Source organism: Haliotis cracherodii, unplaced genomic scaffold (assembly GCF_022045235.1).
Source record: "Haliotis cracherodii isolate W230 unplaced genomic scaffold, xgHalCrac1.p SCAF_19, whole genome shotgun sequence".
Lineage (NCBI taxonomy): Eukaryota > Metazoa > Mollusca > Gastropoda > Lepetellida > Haliotidae > Haliotis > Haliotis cracherodii.
The window spans coordinates 9,134,400-9,157,106 of record NW_027266274.1 but is presented as its reverse complement, the minus strand read 5'-3'; the positions used below and the strand labels follow the sequence as shown (position 1 = coordinate 9,157,106).

Sequence of the window (22,707 nt, the reverse complement as noted above, 5' to 3'; positions counted from 1 at the left end):
CGATTGAGTGAGTGAGTGAGTGAGTAGGGATTTTGTATCAAGATTGAATATTTTTTCAGCTTCAGCTACAAAACCAGATATTTTTTCTTTAAAAAAACTATGAGCCTGAATTAATTTAAAAAAGAAATAAACCCCCTTACAACAATGTAGTAATTTTAGAAAGCCGCCGTCATATATACTGCTGAGTGCGATGTTTAACAACAAACACACCCACTGACGAACATACGCAGGCACAAACATACACGCACACGCGCACGCACGCACACACGACGGCACACACACACTTCTGATTTCAACATGGCCGTCAAATATAATGATAAGAATATAAAATGATTTGCTTGTATTTTTGTATATTTTCTAGCCACCATATAATATAAAGGTCAAGCCCTTGCAGCAATCATGTCAAAGGGCGTGGCCCTGCACCTCCTTGTTACCATAGTGATTGTGGTGGTAAAGGAAGGCTCTACGTTGCCAGGTAAGAACTACCGTCAGTTTTAATTAGGATAACCATGTCAATATTTCATATCAGATATGATGCACTAAACCATTGAACAGCCTGGTGACCCTTGTCTATTGAACCCCCTGATGACCCTTGTCTATAGAACCCCCAGGTGACCCTTGTCTATTGAACTCCCCGGTGACCCTTGTCTATTGAACACCCTGGTGACCCTAGTCTATTGAACCCTCTGGTGACCCTTGTCTATTGAACACCCTGGTGACTCTAGTCTATTGAACCCCCTGGTGACCCTTGTCTATTGAACTCCCTGGTGACACTTGCCTATTGAACACCCTGGCGACCCTTATCTATTGAACTCCCTGGTGACCCTCATCTATTGAACCCCCCGGTGACCCTTGTCTATTGAACCCCCTTGTGACCCTAGTCTATTGAACCCCCTGGTGACCCTTATCTATTGACCCCGCCCTTGGAGACCCTAGTCTGTTGAACACCCTGATGACTCCTTGTCTATTGAACTCCCTGGTGACCTCGATCACCCTTATCTATTGACCACCTCGATTACCCTTATCTATTGACCACCTCGATCACCCTTGTCTATTGACCACCTCGATCACCCTTGTCTATTGACCACCTCGATCACCCTTGTCTATTGACCACCTCGATCACCCTTGTCTATTGAACTCCCTGGTGACCCTTGTCTATTGACCACCTCGATCACCCTTGTCTATTGACCACCTCGATCACCCTTGTCTATTGAACTCCCTGGTGACCCTTGTCTATTGACCACCTCGATCACCCTTGTCTATTGACCACCTCGATCACCCTTGTCTATTGAACACCTCGATCACCCTTGTCTATTGAACACCTCGATCACCCTTGTCTATTAAACACCCTAGTGACCATTGCGTAGTGACACGTACCCTGGTGACCCTTTCCATTGAACAAACTGGTGACCCTTCTCTACTGAACGTTGGTGACTTTTGTCTATTGAACCTCCTGGTGACCCATGTCTACTGAAGACCCTGGTGGCTCTTGTCTTTAATCCGGATTCAGTTCCAGTCGTAGACAAAATCTGAAATCAACCTCCGTGGTTTGTCTCCACCAGACCTAAACCCAAGGCGTAGTAGTCCTCTAATATCTAAAGTCATTCAACACGTTAAACACTTGGATGAAATGACAGATATTATGTCAGACAGCAATACATGCAATATTAATATAATCCATTCCCTATCCTCTTCAACAGGAATGTGGCTAAGCAAAACCGTAGATCCGTACGATACGGTCAATATGGCGGATATGAAATGGATTCCTAAAGGACGGAATAAACTCGTGTTTGGCATCATGTCTTGCGCTGACGTGACCTTCACCTTGTATGAAACAAGTGACCAATCAAACCAGTATGTTCTCTTCTACTTGGGATACTACCAAAACAACTACGCGCTCATCATTCCGAGTTCCGATTGCGACGATAGCGGCAACTGCGACATCCGCTTCTTCAGCGAAGGGATGTACCTCGACTGCAGCAACTTTGCGTTTTTCTGGATCAGCTGGGACCTGACTGGAAAGTTTACACTAGGGTCTGGCTATGAGTTTGGGGTGGGCACACTGATCGAAATTACCAACGGGTTGACGGTTGAGCCTTACTACGCTGACGTCCTCTTTGATGACCCGAGTGGCGGGCAAATATACGTGTTTATCGGTGAGTTATGAAATGTGTGACAGACTGATCGAGTTGTGTGACTGTGAGTGATGTGTGTGACTGTGCGTGATATGTGTGACTATGTGTGATGTGTGTGACTATGAGTGATGTGTGTGACTGTGAGTGATGTGTATGACTGTGAGTGATATGTGTGACTGTGAGTGATGTGTGTGACTGTGAGTGATGTGTGTGACTGTGAGTGATGTGTTTGACTGTGAGTGATGTGTGAGTGATGTGTGTGGCTGTAATTGATGTGTGTGGCTGTGAGTGATGTGTGTGACTGTGAGTGATGTGTATGACTGTGAGTGATGTGTATGACTGTGAGTGATGTGTATGACTGTGAGTGATGTGTATGACTGTGAGTGATGTGTGTGACTGTGTGAGTGATGTGTATGACTGTGAGTGATGTGTATGACTGTGTGAGTGATGTGTATGACTGTGAGTGATGTGTGTGACTGTGTGAGTGATGTGTGTGACTGTGAGTGATGTGTGTGACTGTGAGTGATGTGTATGACTGTGAGTGATGTGTATGACTGTGAGTGATGTGTGTGACTGTGTGAGTGATGTGTATGACTGTGAGTGATGTGTATGACTGTGTGAGTGATGTGTATGACTGTGTGAGTGATGTGTATGACTGTGAGTGATGTGTATGACTGTGTGAGTGATGTGTATGACTGTGAGTGATGTGTGTGACTGTGTGAGTGATGTGTATGACTGTGGGTGATGTGTGTGACTGTGTGAGTGATGTGTATGACTGTGAGTGATGTGCGTTACTGTGAGTGATGTGTATGACTGTGTGAGTGATGTGTATGACTGTGAGTGATGTGTGTGACTGTGTGAGTGATGTGTATGACTGTGAGTGATGTGTATGACTGTGTGAGTGATGTGTATGACTGTGAGTGATGTGTATGACTGTGACTGATGTGTGTGACTGTGTGAGTGATGTTCGTTACTGTGAGTGATGTGTGTGACTGTGAGTGATGTGTATGACTGTGAGTGATGTGTATGACTGTGAGTGATGTGTGTGACTGTGTGAGTGATGTGTGTGACTGTGAGTGATGTGTGTGACTGTGAGTGATGTGCGTGACTGTGTGAGTGATGTGTATGACTGTGAGTGATGTGTGTGACTGTGAGTGATATGCGTGACTGTGTGAGTGATGTGTGTGACTGTGAGTGATGTGTGTGACTGTGAGTGATGTGTGTGACTTTGAGTGATGTGTGTGACTGTGTGAGTGATGTGTGTGACTGTGTGAGTGATGTGTGTGACTGTGTGAGTGATGTGTGTGACTATGTGAGTGATGTGCGTGGCTGTGAGTGATGTGCGTGACTGTGAGTGATGTGCATGACTGTGTGAGTGATGTGCGTGACTGTGAATGATGTGCGTGACTGTGTGAATGATGTGTGTGACTGTGTGAGTGATGTTTTGGTAGATTGAGCCATGTGATTGACTGATTGAGTCTTGTGTGTGACTGACTGAGTCATGTGTGTGACAGATTGAGTCTTGTGTGTGACTTATTGAGTCTTGTGTGTGACTGTGTGGCTGTGTGTGTGATGTGTGTGACTGATTTAGTCATCTGTATGACTGATTCAATTTTGTGTGTGACTGATTGAGTGATGTGTGTGACTGATTGATCCATATGTGTGACACTTTAGTTAATATGCCATGCCTGATTTTTTCATATGAGTAAGGTAAATCTGTCATGCCAGATGTTTTCATAGGACGCTATAGTTAATCTGTCATGACCGATTTTTTTATATGACTAGTTAATCTGTCATGCCTGATCTTTTCATACGGCAATAGTTAATCTGTCAAACACGTATTTTTCATTCGACTAAGGTTAATCTGTCATACACGATTTTTTCATATGACTATAGTTAATCTGTCATACACGATTTTTTCATATGACTATAGTTAATCTGTCATGCATGATTTTTACATATGACTATAGTTAATCTGTCATACATGATTTTTTCATTTGACTATAGTTAATCTGTCATGCACGATTTTTCATAGGACACTATAGTTAATCTGTCATGCCATGACATATTAAGTTTTGTCATATGAATAAATCGGGTGTTCTTTAACTTATTATACATTGGTAATTGTTTGGGATTTCAAAATATAAATAAGGTCTCAGAAATAAATTAGGGCCTTGTTCCATTCAATACTGCAGATGATCCACCTGTCCCCCTTAATCCACTCCCTGACGGAACTACAGTCTTTGAAGTATACGAGACGAACGTGATACATAACGCCCTCTACACCGCCGAGGCGTCTGACCCGGAAGCTGATCCCGTGGCCTTCTACGTCCTTGATGAATACAGCGACGTCTTCACCTTCAGCGACTCGACGTTGACAAACATAGCCCCTCTGGACTACGAAAAGCATTGTGAATATGCTGTGAAAGTAACGTAAGTCTTTATCAATTTCGACCCGTCAAGATCCGGGGTAGAATAGGTCTTCAGCAACCCATGCTTGCCTAAATGGCAACTATGCTTGTCGTAAGAGGCGTCTAACGGGATCGAGTGGTCAGGCTCGCTGACTTGGTTGATGCATGTCATCGTATCCCAATTGCGTGGATCGATACTTATGATATCAATCACTGGATTGTCTGGTCCAGACTCGATTATTTCGGACCGCCTGGGATATTGCTGAGTGCGGCGTAAAACAAGAAACAAATGAGGGGAGGTGAAATGGGGTTTAACGTCGCGTCCAAGATTATTGCACTTCCATAGCGACGTGCATGCAAGTGTGTTGCTTGTACTAGTCCGGACTGATGTCAATTTATAGTGTTAACCCACTGAGATACCACGCCACAGTTTACATGAATACCTCACTCAGACACAACAAACTGACTCCGAGCCGACCAGTCCTTGTTGTAGCCCCTTAGCGCCGAGCGCCAGACAAGTACCACCTTTTAACGTCTTTTGGTGTGACGCGGCTGGGGATCGAACCCCTGACGTTCCGCTCTCCGCTCTCTGAGTAATATTTTACGCCGCAGTCGGCAACTTTCCAGATATGTTATTTCTGGGCCAGGCAAACCAGTTGTAGACAGCATGAGCAACGATTCGCGACGTCGGGGGCGATCAAAGTCAACCAACGACCAAAGTCAAAGACGACCCTTACGACCCTTACGACGGAGTTCTTCGTAAAACTTGGATTAGGACCTCCCCCCCCCCCCCCCCCCCCCCCTAAAAAAAATAATAATTTAATTTTTTTTTATAATAATAATGTTTTAGTAAAAGTGAAAAGTGAAAAAATATAATAAAATGAAAACCGTGTGTTTTTTATTTCGCCTACCAGAAATAAGCGAAATGTTAAAACAACAACCCTCATTTACAGTCGATAAGATGCTAATTAATTCCTGTTCAAAAACGTATCTTAAAAAGTTCAAGACCAGGAATTATGACAAATCCCTAATTCTGCCCTGTCTCCTTTCCCTCACCTACTTAACATTTGTTCAGTCTAGTGACGTGTGCTAGAAGATTTAGCATACAGATAAACTGTACCATCTCTTAATGTATATTTGCTGCATTTACCTTCAATACAAATGTTTTCTCAATCGCAACCTTTGGAAACTGCAATCGCGATCTTGGCGCGAATACTCCGCACCAAGGTCGCGATCGTTTGGCCAAGATTGCAATGGTCGTACACAATCAAACAACGTAGGATCGCGACAGTGGCGCGACCATGGCGCGACCATTGCGCGAAATTTGAATGTCCCGTTCTTCATCGCGGGGACTTTAAAGTTGAGCTGTAGGGTTTGACAAAATATTCAGATAAATATAAGTGAATTCATTTGCTTTATTCGCCGATGCATGAAAAGGAAACGTTGATAGGAGAAGGGGGCAAGTCTAAGTATTGGTGATGCCATTACTTCACGTCTCTCTGCCACGGATTCATATATGGAGGGTTTTGGAAACTACTTACAGCATATACGACAACGCCAACATCGTCACCACAATGCTGACCATCAAGGTTCTAAACGTCTTCGACGAGCCCCCAAACGTGGACGCCGTGTCTGTCTCCCTACCTGAGGAACTTTCTATCGGCAGCTTCATCGACAGCGGACTCACAGTTAGCGACGCCGACGTGGGTGACCAGCTGACGTACTCTCTGTCTGGTCAGTATAGCGCAAGTATTTTCTGTATGATAAGTATTACTCATGTATTCCCTGTTGGGTCAGTTTTACTGACGTTTTCTCTGTTTTGTTGGATACGCATAAGCATCAGTGAGTGAGTGAGTTGGGTTTAACGCCGCTTTAACAGTATTCCAGTTATATCACGGTGTGTCAGCTTAATGTGGGAGGAAAGCCCGAAGTGATGCAGGTCTCAGACATTTACCACTTCGGTGAAATCCACGAGCACGGGTATGGTCCTGACAAACCTAGAAACGTAATTGGGGCGAACCGGGAATCGAACCCACATCATAGGTTTCTGGCGTGCCCAAGGGACGCAACTCCGCACAACGAATCGCGGCGCCATAGACGACTGGGCCACCCGTGCCCTCGGTCGTATTTGGGTAGGGTAATGGTATGAAGTGGTTTCGCAATGATTGGCCGAACTGCATTCCATATTGTCTATTGCAGCGTCACAGGTCAATACTGTCGGGACAACACCATTGCTACACTCGTGGTGCCATTTGTAACGTTTCATCTTTCAGGATAATAATGCACGTGCTCAACGTGCAAGGATTGTGATCCAATTCCTCCAACAGCAGAACATCCATGTTACCATGGCCAGTCCTCTTTGTTGACCTTTCCCCAATGAACACGTCTGGGACGTCATTTGCAGACGCGCACGTCAATGTCACAATCAACCGACCACTCTCAATGGATTCGATGTTGCTGTCTGCTGTCACTGACGAGTGGAACAACATGAGTCAGGCTGACATTGGTCGACTCATCAGAAGCTTGCCTCGAAGAATTCCCTCATGTCTGACCAACAGAGGTGGTTTTACTCGATATTAGTGACGTTGGCTGCAAAATGCAAATTTCGAATTTGAACCCCGAACTCTTTGACGACCTAATGCGTCACCATCTCATCACACCAACCCTTAAAAACATTAGATCTGAACGCCTACTCCCAGCAGATAGGGGGCACGGGTGGCCCAGTCGCCTAAGGCGCCGCGATTCGCTGTGCAGAGTTGCGTCCCTTGGGCATGCCAGAAACCTATGATTGTGGGTTCGAATCCCGGTTCGCCCCGATTATGTTTCTAGGTTTGTCAGGACCATACCCGTGTTCGTGGGTTTCACCGAAGTGGTAAACGTCTGAGACCTGCATCACTTCGGGCTTTCCTCTCACATTAAGCTGACACACCGTGATATAACTGGAATACTGTTAAAAACGGCGTAAAACCAAACTCACTCACTCACTCACCCAGCAGATATGATCATATCATACCATTCACCAATACCACATAGATCAGAAGATGTGTCCTGATGATACCCACTATCCTCTACTGTTTTGGCACAGTATATATTGATATATCATTTATGTTATGTTATCGTGTCTTTGAATATGTTTCAGCCAAGATAGCAGACTTTTCGGAATACAAAAAGCCAGTTTTGATTTTGTATCTCCATGTATGATTTGATGAAACTCAGCTTTCTGTAATGTCGGCGTTTTCCGCAAAATCTCTCTGACCTCCAGGAAGCCACGCGAGTTACTTCGAGGTCACAGCAGACGGAAGGTTCAAGGTCGCGGCGCGGATTGACTTCGACCCACCAAACAGTATGAAACAGCTCGACCAGTTAACATTGATCGTCACTGACCTGAACTCCAATTCGAACTCAACGACCTTGACCTTCACTGTGACGGATGTCAATGACATGAAGCCGACGTTTTCCCAGGCAGTATATAGCGCAGAGGTCACCGAGGGTTCTGGAACAGGTTGGCCTTTGATCATTAGTTGTTAACGTTCTAGATTTGGCTTTTGTAATTAGTATGTTAATGATGGAGTGTATTTAATGACGAAGATTCAAGGCCATCAGATCCAAGGTACTATTCCGCGTTTAAGGTCATGTGAGTACAGATTCTCTCACTCTTTTGGGTTGAGTTCAATTTTGTGGACGTCTCGGTGGCTGAGTGGGTTAGATCGCTGACTTTGTGTGCTGGCGATTAGGTGACTCACTCTGGCAGTGTGGGTTCGAATCCCGGAGGGCACACAACCTAAAAAAAGTAAGAGAATCCGTACTTTACTAAGAAAGTGTTATCCCAAATATAACAGTTGTTATATTTGGCAGTGTTCAACTTCATATCATCATTATGCATACTAAAAATACTTACAATGTAATGGTATAAAATATCTTAGAACGTTCATACTTTGACAAGTATTTACTTCTTATTTGAGAGTGCAGAGTACAACTGAAGATAACCAGCGTTCCATGTCAAGCACACTACATGTTGGACATAGAAAATCATCTTCATTATCAGAAGAATGATTTCTCATGTATATCTCGACACCAAGTATATTATAAAAAATTCTTAGTTTTAAGTTTTGCTTAGTGTCTAAACTTAGGGTTTTTTGAGAACATTGAGGAGTACCAGTCTTAACCATTACAATCTCTTACTCGTTGTTTAAATAACTGGATGAACAAATCTGAGTTACCAACAGTTTGTGTCATCCAAGCATTGCCAAAGCCATATTTGAAGAGGAGATTCTTCACATGGGTATCTTCTATCACACGTAATTCTCATCTTTACATAGCATTGAAAAGGGTATCCATCATTTCTTTTTATTTAATAACCTTAACCACTATTAATACAGGACATAATAAGTATAACTTAAAGAAAGTCTCCCACATTCCCCATAGGTTGCCGCATTTGAAAATCTATACCACTACCCTATTTGGAATTTACAGAATTTCCTATTCAGTAAACTACGGATATAACGAACTCGAAAGGACCACTAATTTTAGTTCGTAATAACCGTAGTTCGTTATAAGCATATAAGCAGCATTTATACAACAAATAGTCGGGACTTAAAAATAAGTTCGCTATATCGGTCAGTTCGTTATAAGCGTGTTCGTTATAAACGTAGTTTATTGTATATACATTCAACACTTTCTCTATAATCACATCCCTATTTTCGCTTCCATGCATTAAAATGGGGTTTATTTCAAATGAATTATTAATGAATTGTTTGATAGGCAATATTTAGAAGTTGACGGATGACAAAGTAGACACAATTAATGGATAACAACTTCTTTTTTTACCTTAAAGGAACGTTTCGGCATAGATACTTATGTCCCTACTTGACAATACCGAAACGTCGCCTTTACAGTAAACAAAGAAGTGTTATTCATAAATTTTCTCTACTTTGAATTATTAATGGGCAGGTCAAACTTCGGTATAATAGATCTTACAGTGAAAAGGGCTTTAGTAGCTTTTTCCGAGAGAATCTTAAACCCTTTTGTCCAAATTAATTTCGGACTAACCATTAAACCCAAGCATTTATAGCTACTTACTACTTCTACTTGCCTTCCATTCAATGGTATCTGCATACCTAGAAAGGGGCTCGCCATTTTAAAAAAACAATAACTTTGGTTTTGTCAGTATTAACTTCCATACCCCATATATCAAAATACTCTTGTAAAGCATTTAAACTGTTCTATAGACTAATAATTCATCTGAAACCCTTATATGATCACCTGCAAAAACAGAGCAATAATATTTAGTATTTCCTCTTAAACATAAATTCCATCTTCAAAAATATTTTTCATATATACAGCCAATTCCTTACTAAATACAGAAAAAATAGCGGGCTCATGATGCACTCTTGTTGTACACCACTAAAACACTAAAATATTCTGAAAGATTCCTCCCCTGATTACCTAATACTGACCTAACTACTGCATACATATTTTCAATAGTTTTGAAAATGTTACCATGGATACCATTTTGTAAATAATGCGTACAATAATTATTATTATTTTTTTTTACAAAATCAAACTCCTTTTTGAAATCACTAGAGACAAGTACGCCTTTCCTTTTACTATTGATTGTAATATAAAAATGCTATCATTTGGATCCTTCTTAAAGACACGTTTCAGTATACAAATTCAATCAGCTGTTTAAGAAAATTTACCCATTGCATTTAAAAGGGCTAACTATCCCCCGATAATTATGTGGGTTACCTACATCAATGCATTTGTAAAAGTTTTAAAATTCTGCGGGTAAGCCTTCATCACCAGGAGATTTATTCAGCTTTAATGTATCTATGGCTGCGGTAATTTCTTCAGATAACTCATCACAATTGTGACCGTAAACACATATTCCTTATAATCATGAGTAGAAGGGTAATCTGACATATTTTTTTAAATGGATGTTCCTGATGTGTTTTGGGATTTAAAAGTTCTTCAAAATATGGTCTCCAGTAGGGTGGAGATTTAATGTTATCAGCAGAGTTATTGCATTTTTAATACTTTTTTATAATGTTCCAAAAATCTTTACAATCTATATCAGTAGCTGCTAAAATATCAACCGACCCTTAAACATCTTTTGTTTAGCAACACACAGATTTTAAAACTTTTTTCTTTCTTGTTTATACATTAATTTAATATTAGAAGATGTTCTCTAGAGTCATTTATCCAAAATTTATCTGAATGATTGTATTTGTTACACTTCAGCTTCAAACATTCAGAATAAAACAATTCCAGGTGTCTTAATTTTGGAATAGCTTTAAAACGTTCAACTTTCATACATGAACCAAATGTTTCTAAACTCTCTGAAAAAGCATTTACTGAATATGTACATTATCATGTATAGACATATTAAAGTCATTAAATAATGATGCGATTAAATAATGACGCTCATAAAAATTGCTTTCATCTACTTGATTTTGCCATCATCAAATATACATGCACCGAAAACTGTTGCGATAGGCAGATGGTATGATTCTGTTCGGGTAATAATTCTGAAATCTTTTATAAATGGGAACAAGTTTAGAGATGCGCACATGTAATCTTCAGTGCTTAAAACGTTACTGCGAACAAGTGTAACGTACTGAGGAATCCAACATTCACATGTACAATATGCAAATTAAATAGACAAGTAGAAGAAGTAGTAGTAGCAATAGTAGTTGTATTAGTTGTTGTTGTAGTAGCAGTATTATAGAAGCAGCACTAGCAGTAGTAGTAGTAGTAGTTGTAGTAGTAGTAGCAGTAGCAGTAGTAGTAGTAGCAGCAGCAGTAGTAGTAGTGGTTGTAGTAGTAGTAGTAGTAGTAGTAGTAGTAGTAGTAGTAGTAGTAGAAGTAGTAGCAGAAGTAGCAGCAGTAGTAGATACGACCACCTCAAGGCTGCATCACGACTAGCACTGCCGACACACCCTGATAAAACTGAACTAGTTTTCGAAGCAGCTTTAAACACACAAACCATATCATAATTCATAAAACATTGTAATCATTAAAGTACTGTTGATTATTTGGTAATATAGTATCCCTCCTGCAACTGACGATCACTGACGCTGACAGCGGAGTGAACGCCGAGTATGACGTCACGATGGACGGCGATGACCCGAGTGACCCAGCGTTTACCCTTGACCCCAGTACACTCCAGCTGTCGGTTGACGCCAACAAGCTGGACTACGAGAGCCTTGAGGCCTCGGCCTTCACCTCCACTCTCACCTTTGTGGCCACCGACAAGGCCACGGAATACGAGCCCAGGACCGGAAGTACTGTTGCATTAATTAAGGTACGTCTTGAGGACTTGAAGGTGTGTGAGTGATGGTGTGAGTGAGTGGCTACCTACACGGCTACGAAATAAGAGCGCATTACCGGAAGTATTTTTTCATTAATCAAAGAATTTGAAGGTGAGTGAGCGATGCAGTGAGATGGAATATGAGCCCAAACCGGAAGTACCGTTGCATTGTAAAAGGTTCATCTTGAAGGTGTAGCGGGTGAGTGAGTTTATATGAGAGAACAAGGCAATGAATATGAACCCAGGACCGGCATCTTACCGAGGCAAGGGCGTTAACTGACTGTAAAAGTTTCCAGTTTCCACCCTTGAGGTACTAGGCTGGAATTTCAGGGCTCGATCGTAGCGCCCTCAATGGCTATGACGAGTTACGTCCCTTCTATGTCCCTCCTATTGACCAATCAGATTCCACAGATTTCAATCACTGGATTGTTTGGTCCAGACTCGATTATTTACAGTTCATCGCCATGTAGCTGAAATGCAGCTGAGTGCGGCGTTAAACAACAAAACAAACAAACAAACAGGAATATGGAGTCCGTCACAATGTTTATGCAGTTTACGGTGTTTAAAGGTCCTTCCTGACAACGAGTTTACTCCTGTGTGGTCAGCCACGCCCGTGGACCTGACCATTGATGAATCATCACCCCCGGGCACTGTCATAGGGAGCTACATAGCAACTGATGGAGATCTCAGCACACATGGTGACGTCACCTACCAAGTTGTCTCCCTTGTCACTGGTAGGACTTTTTCTCTTTATGTGTCAACTTTCTCAATTCACAAACAGGTCAAGTTAAGATCAAAATTCGTCCAAATGTGCGTAGTTATGTATATTTAGAAGACGTTAATTTCCATAACGAAAGGAACCTCAATCCTACTTAACGGTAACGGTTTATAACAAAGCTACCGTTACTTGATATAAAAATTGTAAGATAATAATCAAGGGTTAAAAGTTATATTCCTCCCATTTGTTTTTTATATTCATATACGCGTTTACAATATATTTTAAGGACGTAAAACAATGACATGGTTTAATGTTGAAAATTCATAAACTCTTGCAGATCAGGGAGTTGACGCAATGGGCACCTTCTTCTTGGACTCGGGAACCGGGGAGCTGAGAGTGGCCTCCCCTGTTGATGCAGACACACAGACAGGTGGCGCTGCATTTTACGACATAACGATCCTGGCGGCGGATTGCTGTTCCAAGAACGTTCAGGCTTCCTTTAAGATCTACATCTTTGGGGAGAACGACAATGCCCCCTCATTTTCAGAGGTTTCTTACCAAGCTGAATTATCAGAGGACGCCGTAATAGACAGCGTTGTCCTTGACCTTCAAGCAACTGACGCTGATGGGGACATTTTGACGTACACGTTGCTAGGAAATGGGAATGAACTCTTCCAATACACTTCACCCGGTTTTATTGTTTATGGGCCTCTAGATTATGAAACGAAACGCTGTTTCTTTCTAACGTTAAGGTAAATATATTTTGTTTTTATTATCAAGTAAATACCAGTGTAAAGTATATGCCACTAACAAGTTCTTTTGAAGGGGTTTTAAAAAGTGTTGATCAAATATCTGTATCTTTTATAATGATAATATAATTCAGTTGCTGTAAAATGGGATGAGTAAGTTTTCCTAATTTAGAGCGAGTGATGGCGTGCACGAGACAGACGTCCCCGTCAACATTAACATCAGGAACGTCATCGACGAAGTTCCCGTCCTCACCGTGAACACGCCTATCTCCCTCACCGAGGAACAACCTGTAGGGACGCCGTTAGGGGGCGTGTATGACGTCACAGACAGGGATGAGAACGATACTCTCACTTTCAGCCTCGAAGGTACTCGTTTAGTCCCAAAGTGTTTTATGTTTCTCGAAAGTTTCCCCCCAATGTGAGTCGAGTTAGAGTTGTTTTACAGGGGACACAAAAGATATGAAATACAGCAAATTTAGTTAATATTTGCTTAAACAGAGGCTACAGAACAAGGGTTTTCGTTATTTTTCTATTTCTGTTTGATAATCTTTCGTACTTTGAAAATGGGTACTTTAAGTAGAATGTAGACATAAATGTGAAAAAAACTCAACTAAATTTGATTATGAAGACCGGGATCCATGTTTCATATTGCCAGATTCTTCGCCAGAACTACTAAAAACTCTGCCGATGCTCCCGGCAACTCAATGTTTAATGAAGAATCGGAAATTTAAATACAAAATGGCCGCCAAACAGGCCAAGATTACTTGACACGAGACGTTTTCCATCTAGAGATATTCTGACCAGCCTGGTTCCCTGGGTATGCTGCGCTGGCGCTACACTGACCCAGGCAATGACTGCAAAATGGCCGCCTCCACTAGACGAACAAACAGGGCGGACACGCCATGAATTTACTTGAGAAAAACGGGTGGTTAATTTTTTTCTTAGCATTTTCATGAATGCTCTTACAATGTATTTGTCACGTGAATAACGTCCATTGTTACTTTTAGTGAAGGAAAACATTATTGAAGCTGTTTCGAGACTCGAAAGTGGTCGTTAAATCGGTGAAATGTAAACAATGACGCACACCCCATTTTCAACAGTGATATGTGCGTTAATATTTCGTGGAATTAAACGACCACGTCAATGAAATACAATTAGCATCTTTATTTTAGAAAATCTGATTACGCAAATGTCGCCGATTATGCCCCGTTTTCTCCCAATGTAAAGTCGTGGGATTAGCGGAGTTAACGCCCAGTATAATAACTAGAAAAAACAGACACTTTTGATCCGTAAAAATGGTATTTAATGATAGGGTCTGTCATTGGTTCTGACATTTGGTCTCTGGATTTTACTCACATGAAAAGCCATTTATCTGGCATTTGTTTTCTTATTACACAATGAAATTAATCATAAACAGATCTAATGATTTTAGAAAAATAATTGATTAATTCCAATCTAGTGTTTTTTTACTATGTGTTTGCGTGTGAATGGCATAATAATAAAGAATATGTTCATTATTTTGAATTAATTTGGTACAGTGGCATACACATCCATGTGTATTCTCTTTTTTACAGGATGAAAAAAAATATAAATGTTACAGTAGTCATGTTGTGGCAATTAATCAACTAAAGACACTTAAGCATAAGGTTACAGAAAACTTTATTATAAATTACACCATTGCCAGGTTTTCTAGTTGAAATGGAAAATCACTGGGCGTTCAATAATAATTCCGCTAAACCACCATTTCACAATGGGAGAAAACGGGGCATAATCGGCGACTTTTGCTTCATCAAATTTGCTGACATATAGATGCCAACAGTATTTCATTGACGTGGTCGTTTTATTCCAAGTACTATGTATACGATTTCGTGAAAACAGTGAGCTGACCCGGAATATTAACGCACATATCACTGTTAAAAATTGTCTGTGCGTCATTGTTTACATTTCACCGATGTGACGACCATTTTCGAGTCTCAAAACAGCTTAAATAATGTTTTCCTTCACTAACAATGGGCGTTATTCACGTGACAAATACATTGCAAGAGCATTCATGAAAATGCTAAGAAAAAAAATTAACCACCCGTTCTAGAGTTTTTCTATAGTAAATTCATGGCGTTTCCGCCATGTTTGTTCGTCTAGTGGAGGCGGCCATTGTGCAGTCATTGCCTGGGTCAGTGTAGCGCCAGCCCAGCATACCCAGGGAACCAGGCTGTATTCTGACCTTTTCAAACCAAAATCTAAAAGTAATCTCATTGCAATCAGATTTTTTTGCATCCGCTGAACAAAGATTTGAGGACATCCCATTACGGGTCACGTCAGAAGGACCCTTCATCCGACAAATCAGAGCGTTTGATTACAAGATCAGGAAAGTGAAAGTCGGAAAGTATATTTTTAATCATGAAAACTCGAAAAGATGGAACGAAGTAGGAAAATCACCGTATCTCTCTCCCTTCAATGCGATAAACATTTAAAACGGAGATATTTTCCACAGCCCGTGGGAAGTACTGCCATACAATCCCAGCCAACTGTCAGACATTCACAGAAATTTCAACTTCTTGCTACTCATTCCATTGGTCAGTCAAAGTTCGCCAAAGGTGACTCTGACGTGACCTATATTGGTATGTCCTAAGATCTTTGTGTAGCGGTAGCGAACACTAAGATGTGATTTGAATGAGATTGAATCTAGGCAAGGCTAGAAATCACCGTCATAAAGTCTAAATACATCACATTTAATTAAGCATAAAAAATTAATGTGAAGTCATCATATTATTCCAAGTGCGTATTTTTTGCATATAAAAAACAATTGTACCTGGAGCCTGTTTGTATCATGTCTTTCTGCCTTTATGATGCAGCTTGTCCGCTGAACATGCCTGTGTTCATTTAGAACACTTCTGTTTTCCTAAAAAGTATTCGTTTCCTGTTTGGCGGCCATATTGTTTTTTAAACTCTCGACGCAATATTTCGTATGGGGACTGGATATTGCTTCAGCAACAGTTACAAAACCAGAATATTGTTTTAATTAAAAGTATGATCCTAAATGTAAAACAAATATTTCTTACAACAATTTTTGTTGCAAACATTTTTTTAACTGCCAGAAGCTTAAGTACCGCCGTCATTTAGCTGGAATATTGCTGAGTGAAGCGTTAAACAACAAACAAAAGAAAAAAACAATAATTTTCTGGGACAGTGTATTCTTTTCGATTATCAAATGGTCGTTCTCTTATGCAGAAAGTATTGCAATACCAATACTGGCAGAAACTGACTGATTGCAACATATCCAGGTGAGCTACAGTGCCGTTTTACAATTTTTTTAAGATGTTCATGTTGTCCCTATTTCACCAGGGTTTGAAAGCTCATACTTCTACATCGACTCTACAACGGGCGTCATCATCCTGGAACAGAGAATAGACAGAGAGGGCGGTTTGACCTCCCTCTCAGATGTGACCTTAAAGGTGACAGACTCCGGGGGCAACGTGGCTAGTGCAACTCTCACCTTCGTCATCGTGGACATCAACGACAACAGTCCACAGTTCAGCAGCGACGTGATCCACATGGAGGTCACCGAGAACACCCCACACGGTGGGGAAAACTTGTCAATCAACTCCTTTATGCCGATAACTCTGTTTTGATTTTGTGATAAAAAAGATACTCTAACAAAAGAGGACAGGCCTCCATCTCTAGTTCATGTACGTGACTTGATACGGGGAGTTATTCTGAGTTCTCCATATAGTAAAGGCCTCCATCTCTAGTTCATGTACGTGACTTGATACGGGGAGTTATTCTGAGTTCTCCATAAAGTAAAGGCCTCCATCTCTAGTTCATGTACGTGACTTGATACGGGGAGTTATTCTGAGTTCTCCATAAAGTAAAGGCCACCATCTCTAGTTCATGTACGTGACTTGATACGGGGAGATATTCTGAGTTCTCCATAAAGTAAAGGCCACCATCTCTAGTTCATGTACGTGACTTGATACGGGGAGATATTCTGAGTTCTCCATAAAGTAAAGGCCTCCATCTCTAGTTCATGTGCGTGACTTGATACGCGAGATATTCTGAGTTCTCCATAAAGTAAAGGCCTCCATCTCTAGTTCATGTACGAGACTTGATACGGGGAGTTATTCTGAGTTCTCCATAAAGTAAAGGCCTCCATCTCTAGTTCATGTGCGTGACTTGATACGGGGAGTTATTCTGAGTTCTCCATAAAGTAAAGGCCTCCATCGCTAGTTCATGTACGTGACTTGATACGGGGAGTTATTCTGAGTTCTCCATAGAGTAAAGGCCTCCATCTCTAGTTCATGTGTGTGACTTGATACGGGGAGTTATTCTGAGTTCTCCATAAAGTAAAGGCCTCCATCTCTAGTTCATGTGTGTGACTTAATACGGGGAGTTATTCTGAGTTCTCCATAAAGTAAAGGCCTCCATCTCTAGTTCATGTACGTGACTTGATACGGGGAGTTATTCTGAGTTCTCCATAAAGTAAAGGCCTCCATCTCTAGTTCATGTGCGTGACTTGATACGGGGAGTTATTCTGTATTTCCCCATAGAGTACAGGCAGAAAGCCGAACATGGATGAGCGAGGTTGGCTAAAAATGTTTACTACAGACGTAAGAAGTTTCTTTCAGTAACAGTTCGAGTTTAATATTATTTTCAGATATGCTCCTCAGTACTCTGGAGGTGACTGACGGGGACGCTGGGGACAATGCCAAAGTCGTCGTCTCCATCATTAGCGGCGATGATGACTCCCCGGATGAGAAGTTTCAGTTGATCGGGACTGAAGTGCGAACATCCGGGACCTTTATTGACTACGAGGCTCTGAGTTCTGCCAACTTCCTGTACACCCTAACCGTGCAAGCCGTGGATCAGCCCACGACGGAGGCGGCGAAGACGGCTGTTGCTGTAGTTGTCGTCACAGTAAGATCGTGTGATTGCTAACGCTCATCAAAGTTTATGATTTTATGTGACGATATGTTCAATGATGTATTGATTATTCTGTATGAATAAGATTAATATTAATCAAAATTAAATCTTTACAGAAAATAAGGGCTTACATGAAGAGTGATAAGCTAGCGTTCTAGGGGTCACATTTACTGACACCTGCCGTGAAATAATCCCGTTCAGTGTATGACAATAAGTCAGGCAACAGACATCATAAGCGGAAGTTGATCTTGAGCGATACAATTCAATTTGTTTGATTGATGGCGACACATGGTCCTGTGCACAGGTTCCAATTGCGTGGATCGATGCTCATGATATCAATCACTATATTGTCTGGTCTAGACTCGATTATTTAAAGACCGCCTTCATATAGCTGGAATATTCCTGAGTGCGGCGTTAAACAAAAAACAAACAAACAAATCAGATAACATGGTCACATGATAGTTATTTCATTGCTATCGATGGGCTCTGTAACAAACAAATCAACGTTGGTCGCGGAGCGTAGGTGGATGGGTGACCGTGTTCGACAGCCAGACTGTTGCTAGTTTCCAGGGCTTTGGTCTTTCTCCACACTGAAACGCATGCAACACATTGGCTGTCTCCCTTAGTTCAAATATACCTCTCTTCACCATGTAGTGAAGTGTGGGATGAGATGGTAATGTGACCGTTAACCTTCAAGCACCTCACAGAGAGCTGGCAATGAAAATCGAGTGCAGACTGATCCATTTACCGGGTTAATACTAGTGGGCTTTAGTCATGATATCTAGCATGGAAAAGGCGATTTACCAACAAAAATAAGTGATTAATCTATGCGCAAACAGTTTGATAGCTGCAGGTCACCGTGTGATTGGCACGAATTAACAAAAATCACAAGTTTAACAATAGAAAGAATACAACATCATAGCTTCTTGTAGTTGTTATTATCGCCACGCAGTGACAAATCGATGACTGGACTAGAGACCATCGTGAACCATAGCATAGCATGGCCGACATTGTGGTGGATCTTTGATGGTGTGAGCTACCATCAACATCCGTCTGGTCGATACGCAGAGGTTTGATCACGTGATGAAACCATCCCCGTTACGCTTTGTGCGTAGGATTGCTTATCAGTTTGAATTCCAACTGGGTAACGCTTGCCCTAATACAGCGAGGGTGGCATTTTCAAATTAGGAATGAGCGAGTATAGTTTTACGCCGCTTTAAGCAATATTCCAGCAATATCGTGGATCGATGCTCATTATGCCAATCACTCGATTGTCTAGTCCAGACACGATTATTTACAGACCGCCGTCATATAGCCGGAATATTGCTGAGTGCGGCGTTAAACAACAAACAAACAAACAAAACATAGCTGTTCCCTTTGGCGCGCTCGAAACCTATGATTGTTGGTTCGAATCCCGGTTCGACCCGATTATGTTTCTAAGTTTGTCAGCACCATACCTATGCTCGTGGTTTTCACCAAAGCGGGAAACGTCTGAGACCTGCATCACTTTGATAGGGCGTCCATCCCACATCCAGCTGACACGCAGTGATCTAACTGGAATACTGTTCAAAGCGGTTTTAGACCCATCCCAGTCACTTACTCACATGGCTGTTATACATACAAGGCCATTAATTTTTCATTCAATTCATGCGATCCCTTATTTTGTTCATGATTATATGTATATAAAGTTCATGTACTTCGCTCAAAAAATATTGATTTAACAAAATGAATTCAAATCTCAAGCTACCACATCAGTATTTTCACATCCAGGTTGTGTCAGAAAATGAGCACACTCCATCGTGGGATACTGCACCGAGTGATATGACTGTCAGTGAAAGCAGGGACGCCGGGTCACAGCTGGGTCACTACACAGCAACTGATGACGATGTAGGCGCGGATGGTGACGTCACATACCAACTTGTTTCCGTCACAGATGGTAAGCTGTTTGAAGAGAATTAATTCAGGCAAGGAAGTTAATTGACTATAAAAGACAAGTTTCATCCTTGCCAAACTAGGCTGGAATTTCGGAGATATTTGTTGACGAGTCCATGCACAGTCCATCAACATCGCGTAACGAAATCGACATCCGGCTCGTAAACAACATGGCGACTGCCGAGCAAATTTCGGCCGACTGCATGATTTGCATATCATGTGTTCCGTCAACTCGGCGTCGAGAGATATTTTCCAAATCTATACACAACCAACGAGTACTGGGTGTCTGAGACAGGGAATGTGAAATTTTCTTCGATAAGCTTGATCAGATCGTCTTGATTGGGCGGCGCCATTTTGTTTGCAGCAAATGCAAATGATGAGGGAAGTGGAATCTGATTGGTCAATAATATAGTAGGGACATAGAAGGGACATAACTCGTAATAGCCACCGGTAGCGCTACGACCGATCCACGAAATTCCAGCCCAGTTCGGCAAGGGTGAAAACCACACTTTTATAATCAGTTTAACGTTCTTATCTCTGGTAGATGATGTTTATACAATATTAAACTATCTGAAATATATGCGAAATTTCCACGAATATATATAGATGCGAAAATGATGCGAAAATTCCACGTGCCAAGTTATCACCACCATAACCGTTTTCATGGGTTTCACCAAAGCGGTATATCTTCGACCTCGATCTGGTGCACGGGTGGCCCAGTCGTCTAAGCCGCTTCAATAAAACAATGCAGACTTTCGTCCATCAGTGTGCAAGGATATTATGATCCTGGGTTTAATTTCTTGATTTGTTTGGATTTCACCAAAGTAGTCCAGATCTAAGACCTGCATTATTTCGAATTTTTCAACCACACAAATCTTACACGCCGTGATATGAAATACTGTTCAAGCGACGTCAAACTAAACTCACTCACTCACTCACCCCCTCAATCTCAGGGTATGCACCCATGTTAGGTATTAGTTGTTATTAATATGAAGACATAGCGTAACATGCGTCATGTATCTAATTAATGGGAGCTTTAACAAGCCAAGAGTCTTTAACCAAATGTCTACACACTGTATCAATGTGTTTAGATCCTATACACACAAGTAAGCGCGCTGCTTGTCCCATAATTTTGACACGTTCAGGGTCTAAACATTTTTAGGATTGTGTTCAACAGCATAACGTGTTTAGAGTGTAAATGTGGGAAATATCTGTTGAAATTGATTTTGGGTTATTTAAGAAAGGGTCGCTTTCTATACACTTTTGAGCGTTCAATGGGGATAAATTAAAAAAAGTTGGAGGTCTATCGTTGTTATCAGATATACTGTCATTGCGAGCTTTCGTTACCCGAGAGAAATAATATTAGTCAGAGACTGTCTCTGTGTTCTAGTTGTAGAGCGTCCGCCCGGAGAGCGGAAGGTCGGGTGTCTGAAGCCTGGCTGCGTCAAACCAAAATACATCAAAAGATGGTACTTGTTACCCTGCCTGGCGCTCGGCATTAAGGGGCTAAAACAAGGACTGGTCGGCTTGGAGTCAGTATACTGTGTCTGAGTGGGGTATTCATGTTAAACTGCGGCATGGTATCTCAGTGGGCTAGCACTATAGACATCGGCATTAGTTCAGACTAGTACAGACACACCCACACACGGACATACACACACACACGGACACACACACGGACACGGACACACACGCACACACACACACACGCACGCGCACGCACGCACACACACACACACACACACACACACACACACACACACACACACACACACACACACACACACACACACGTATGATACCCTTAACTTGTTTAGATAGAACATTCCTAGTGTGTATTCCCTTTAGGATTTAAACACATTCCTGAACATGCGTTGTGTGTGTTGTGTTTACATACCAAAAACATTTTTACTGTGAATGGTTACTGAAATGACATTTCTTTCATAAACTGTGTCCGTCAGATTCTGGTGGAGACGGTTCTGAGAAATTCCACCTGGACTCCGGAGATGGGAAACTCCTCCTCGCCTCTCCCCTCGATTACGACAAACCCACAGGGGGCGCTGCATACTATGACGTCACCATGAAAGCCGTTGATGGAGGAGTGACGACCAAGTTTGTGGAGACAACGTTCCGTATTTCCGTGGGCGCCGAAAACGACAATGCACCGAAGTTCGCCGAGTCTCTGTACCAGGCCGTTGTCACAGAGCAGGCCGACATTCACACCTCGCTGTTCTCCGCCGTCGCCAACGACGCTGACGACGATGTGTTGACGTACACGCTGGTGGGAGACGGGACGGACATGTTTGCTTACGACGACCTGAACAATCTTATCACGAGCTCTACCCTAGATTACGAGTCCCACCGATGTTATACGTTTCTACTGAGGTAATTTTCAAATAATTTTTCAAAAAATATATCGTTTTATTGCAGTCCTTCGAGGTTTTTTTATAAGCAAAATGTTAAAGCCTGAGAATAGATAAAATACACAAGTTTTGGGTTTCCCACCCTTTCATTTTGAAATTTTCGAAGTACATTC

General features: G+C 41.7%; 1 protein-coding gene across 1 annotated transcript; it reads left to right on the top strand.

The window, feature by feature from the left end:
- Positions 1 to 1,744: 1,744 nt before the first annotated feature.
- Positions 1,745 to 22,560, top strand: LOC139466926 (cadherin-23-like). The gene is made up of 12 exons (XM_071248649.1): positions 1,745 to 2,156; positions 4,331 to 4,568; positions 6,090 to 6,280; positions 7,809 to 8,048; positions 11,593 to 11,829; positions 12,461 to 12,589; positions 12,911 to 13,214; positions 13,495 to 13,688; positions 16,665 to 16,901; positions 17,974 to 18,233; positions 20,010 to 20,175; positions 22,133 to 22,560. The coding sequence occupies exons 1-12, from the start codon at positions 1,745 to 1,747 to the stop codon at positions 22,558 to 22,560; spliced, it is 3,036 nt and encodes a 1,011-aa protein (XP_071104750.1).
- The last annotated feature ends 147 nt before the right edge of the window (positions 22,561 to 22,707 follow it).

Bases quoted from the DNA above. Each gene is read 5' to 3' on its own strand.
- LOC139466926 (XM_071248649.1), top strand. From the start codon at position 1,745: ATGGCGGATATGAAATGGATTCCTAAAGGACGGAATAAACTCGTGTTT. The intron at 11,830-12,460 runs GTACTGTTGCAT...CTGTGTGGTCAG, and splicing joins ATACGAGCCCAGGACCGGAA to CCACGCCCGTGGACCTGACC. The intron at 20,176-22,132 runs GTAAGCTGTTTG...TGTGTCCGTCAG, and splicing joins ACTTGTTTCCGTCACAGATG to ATTCTGGTGGAGACGGTTCT.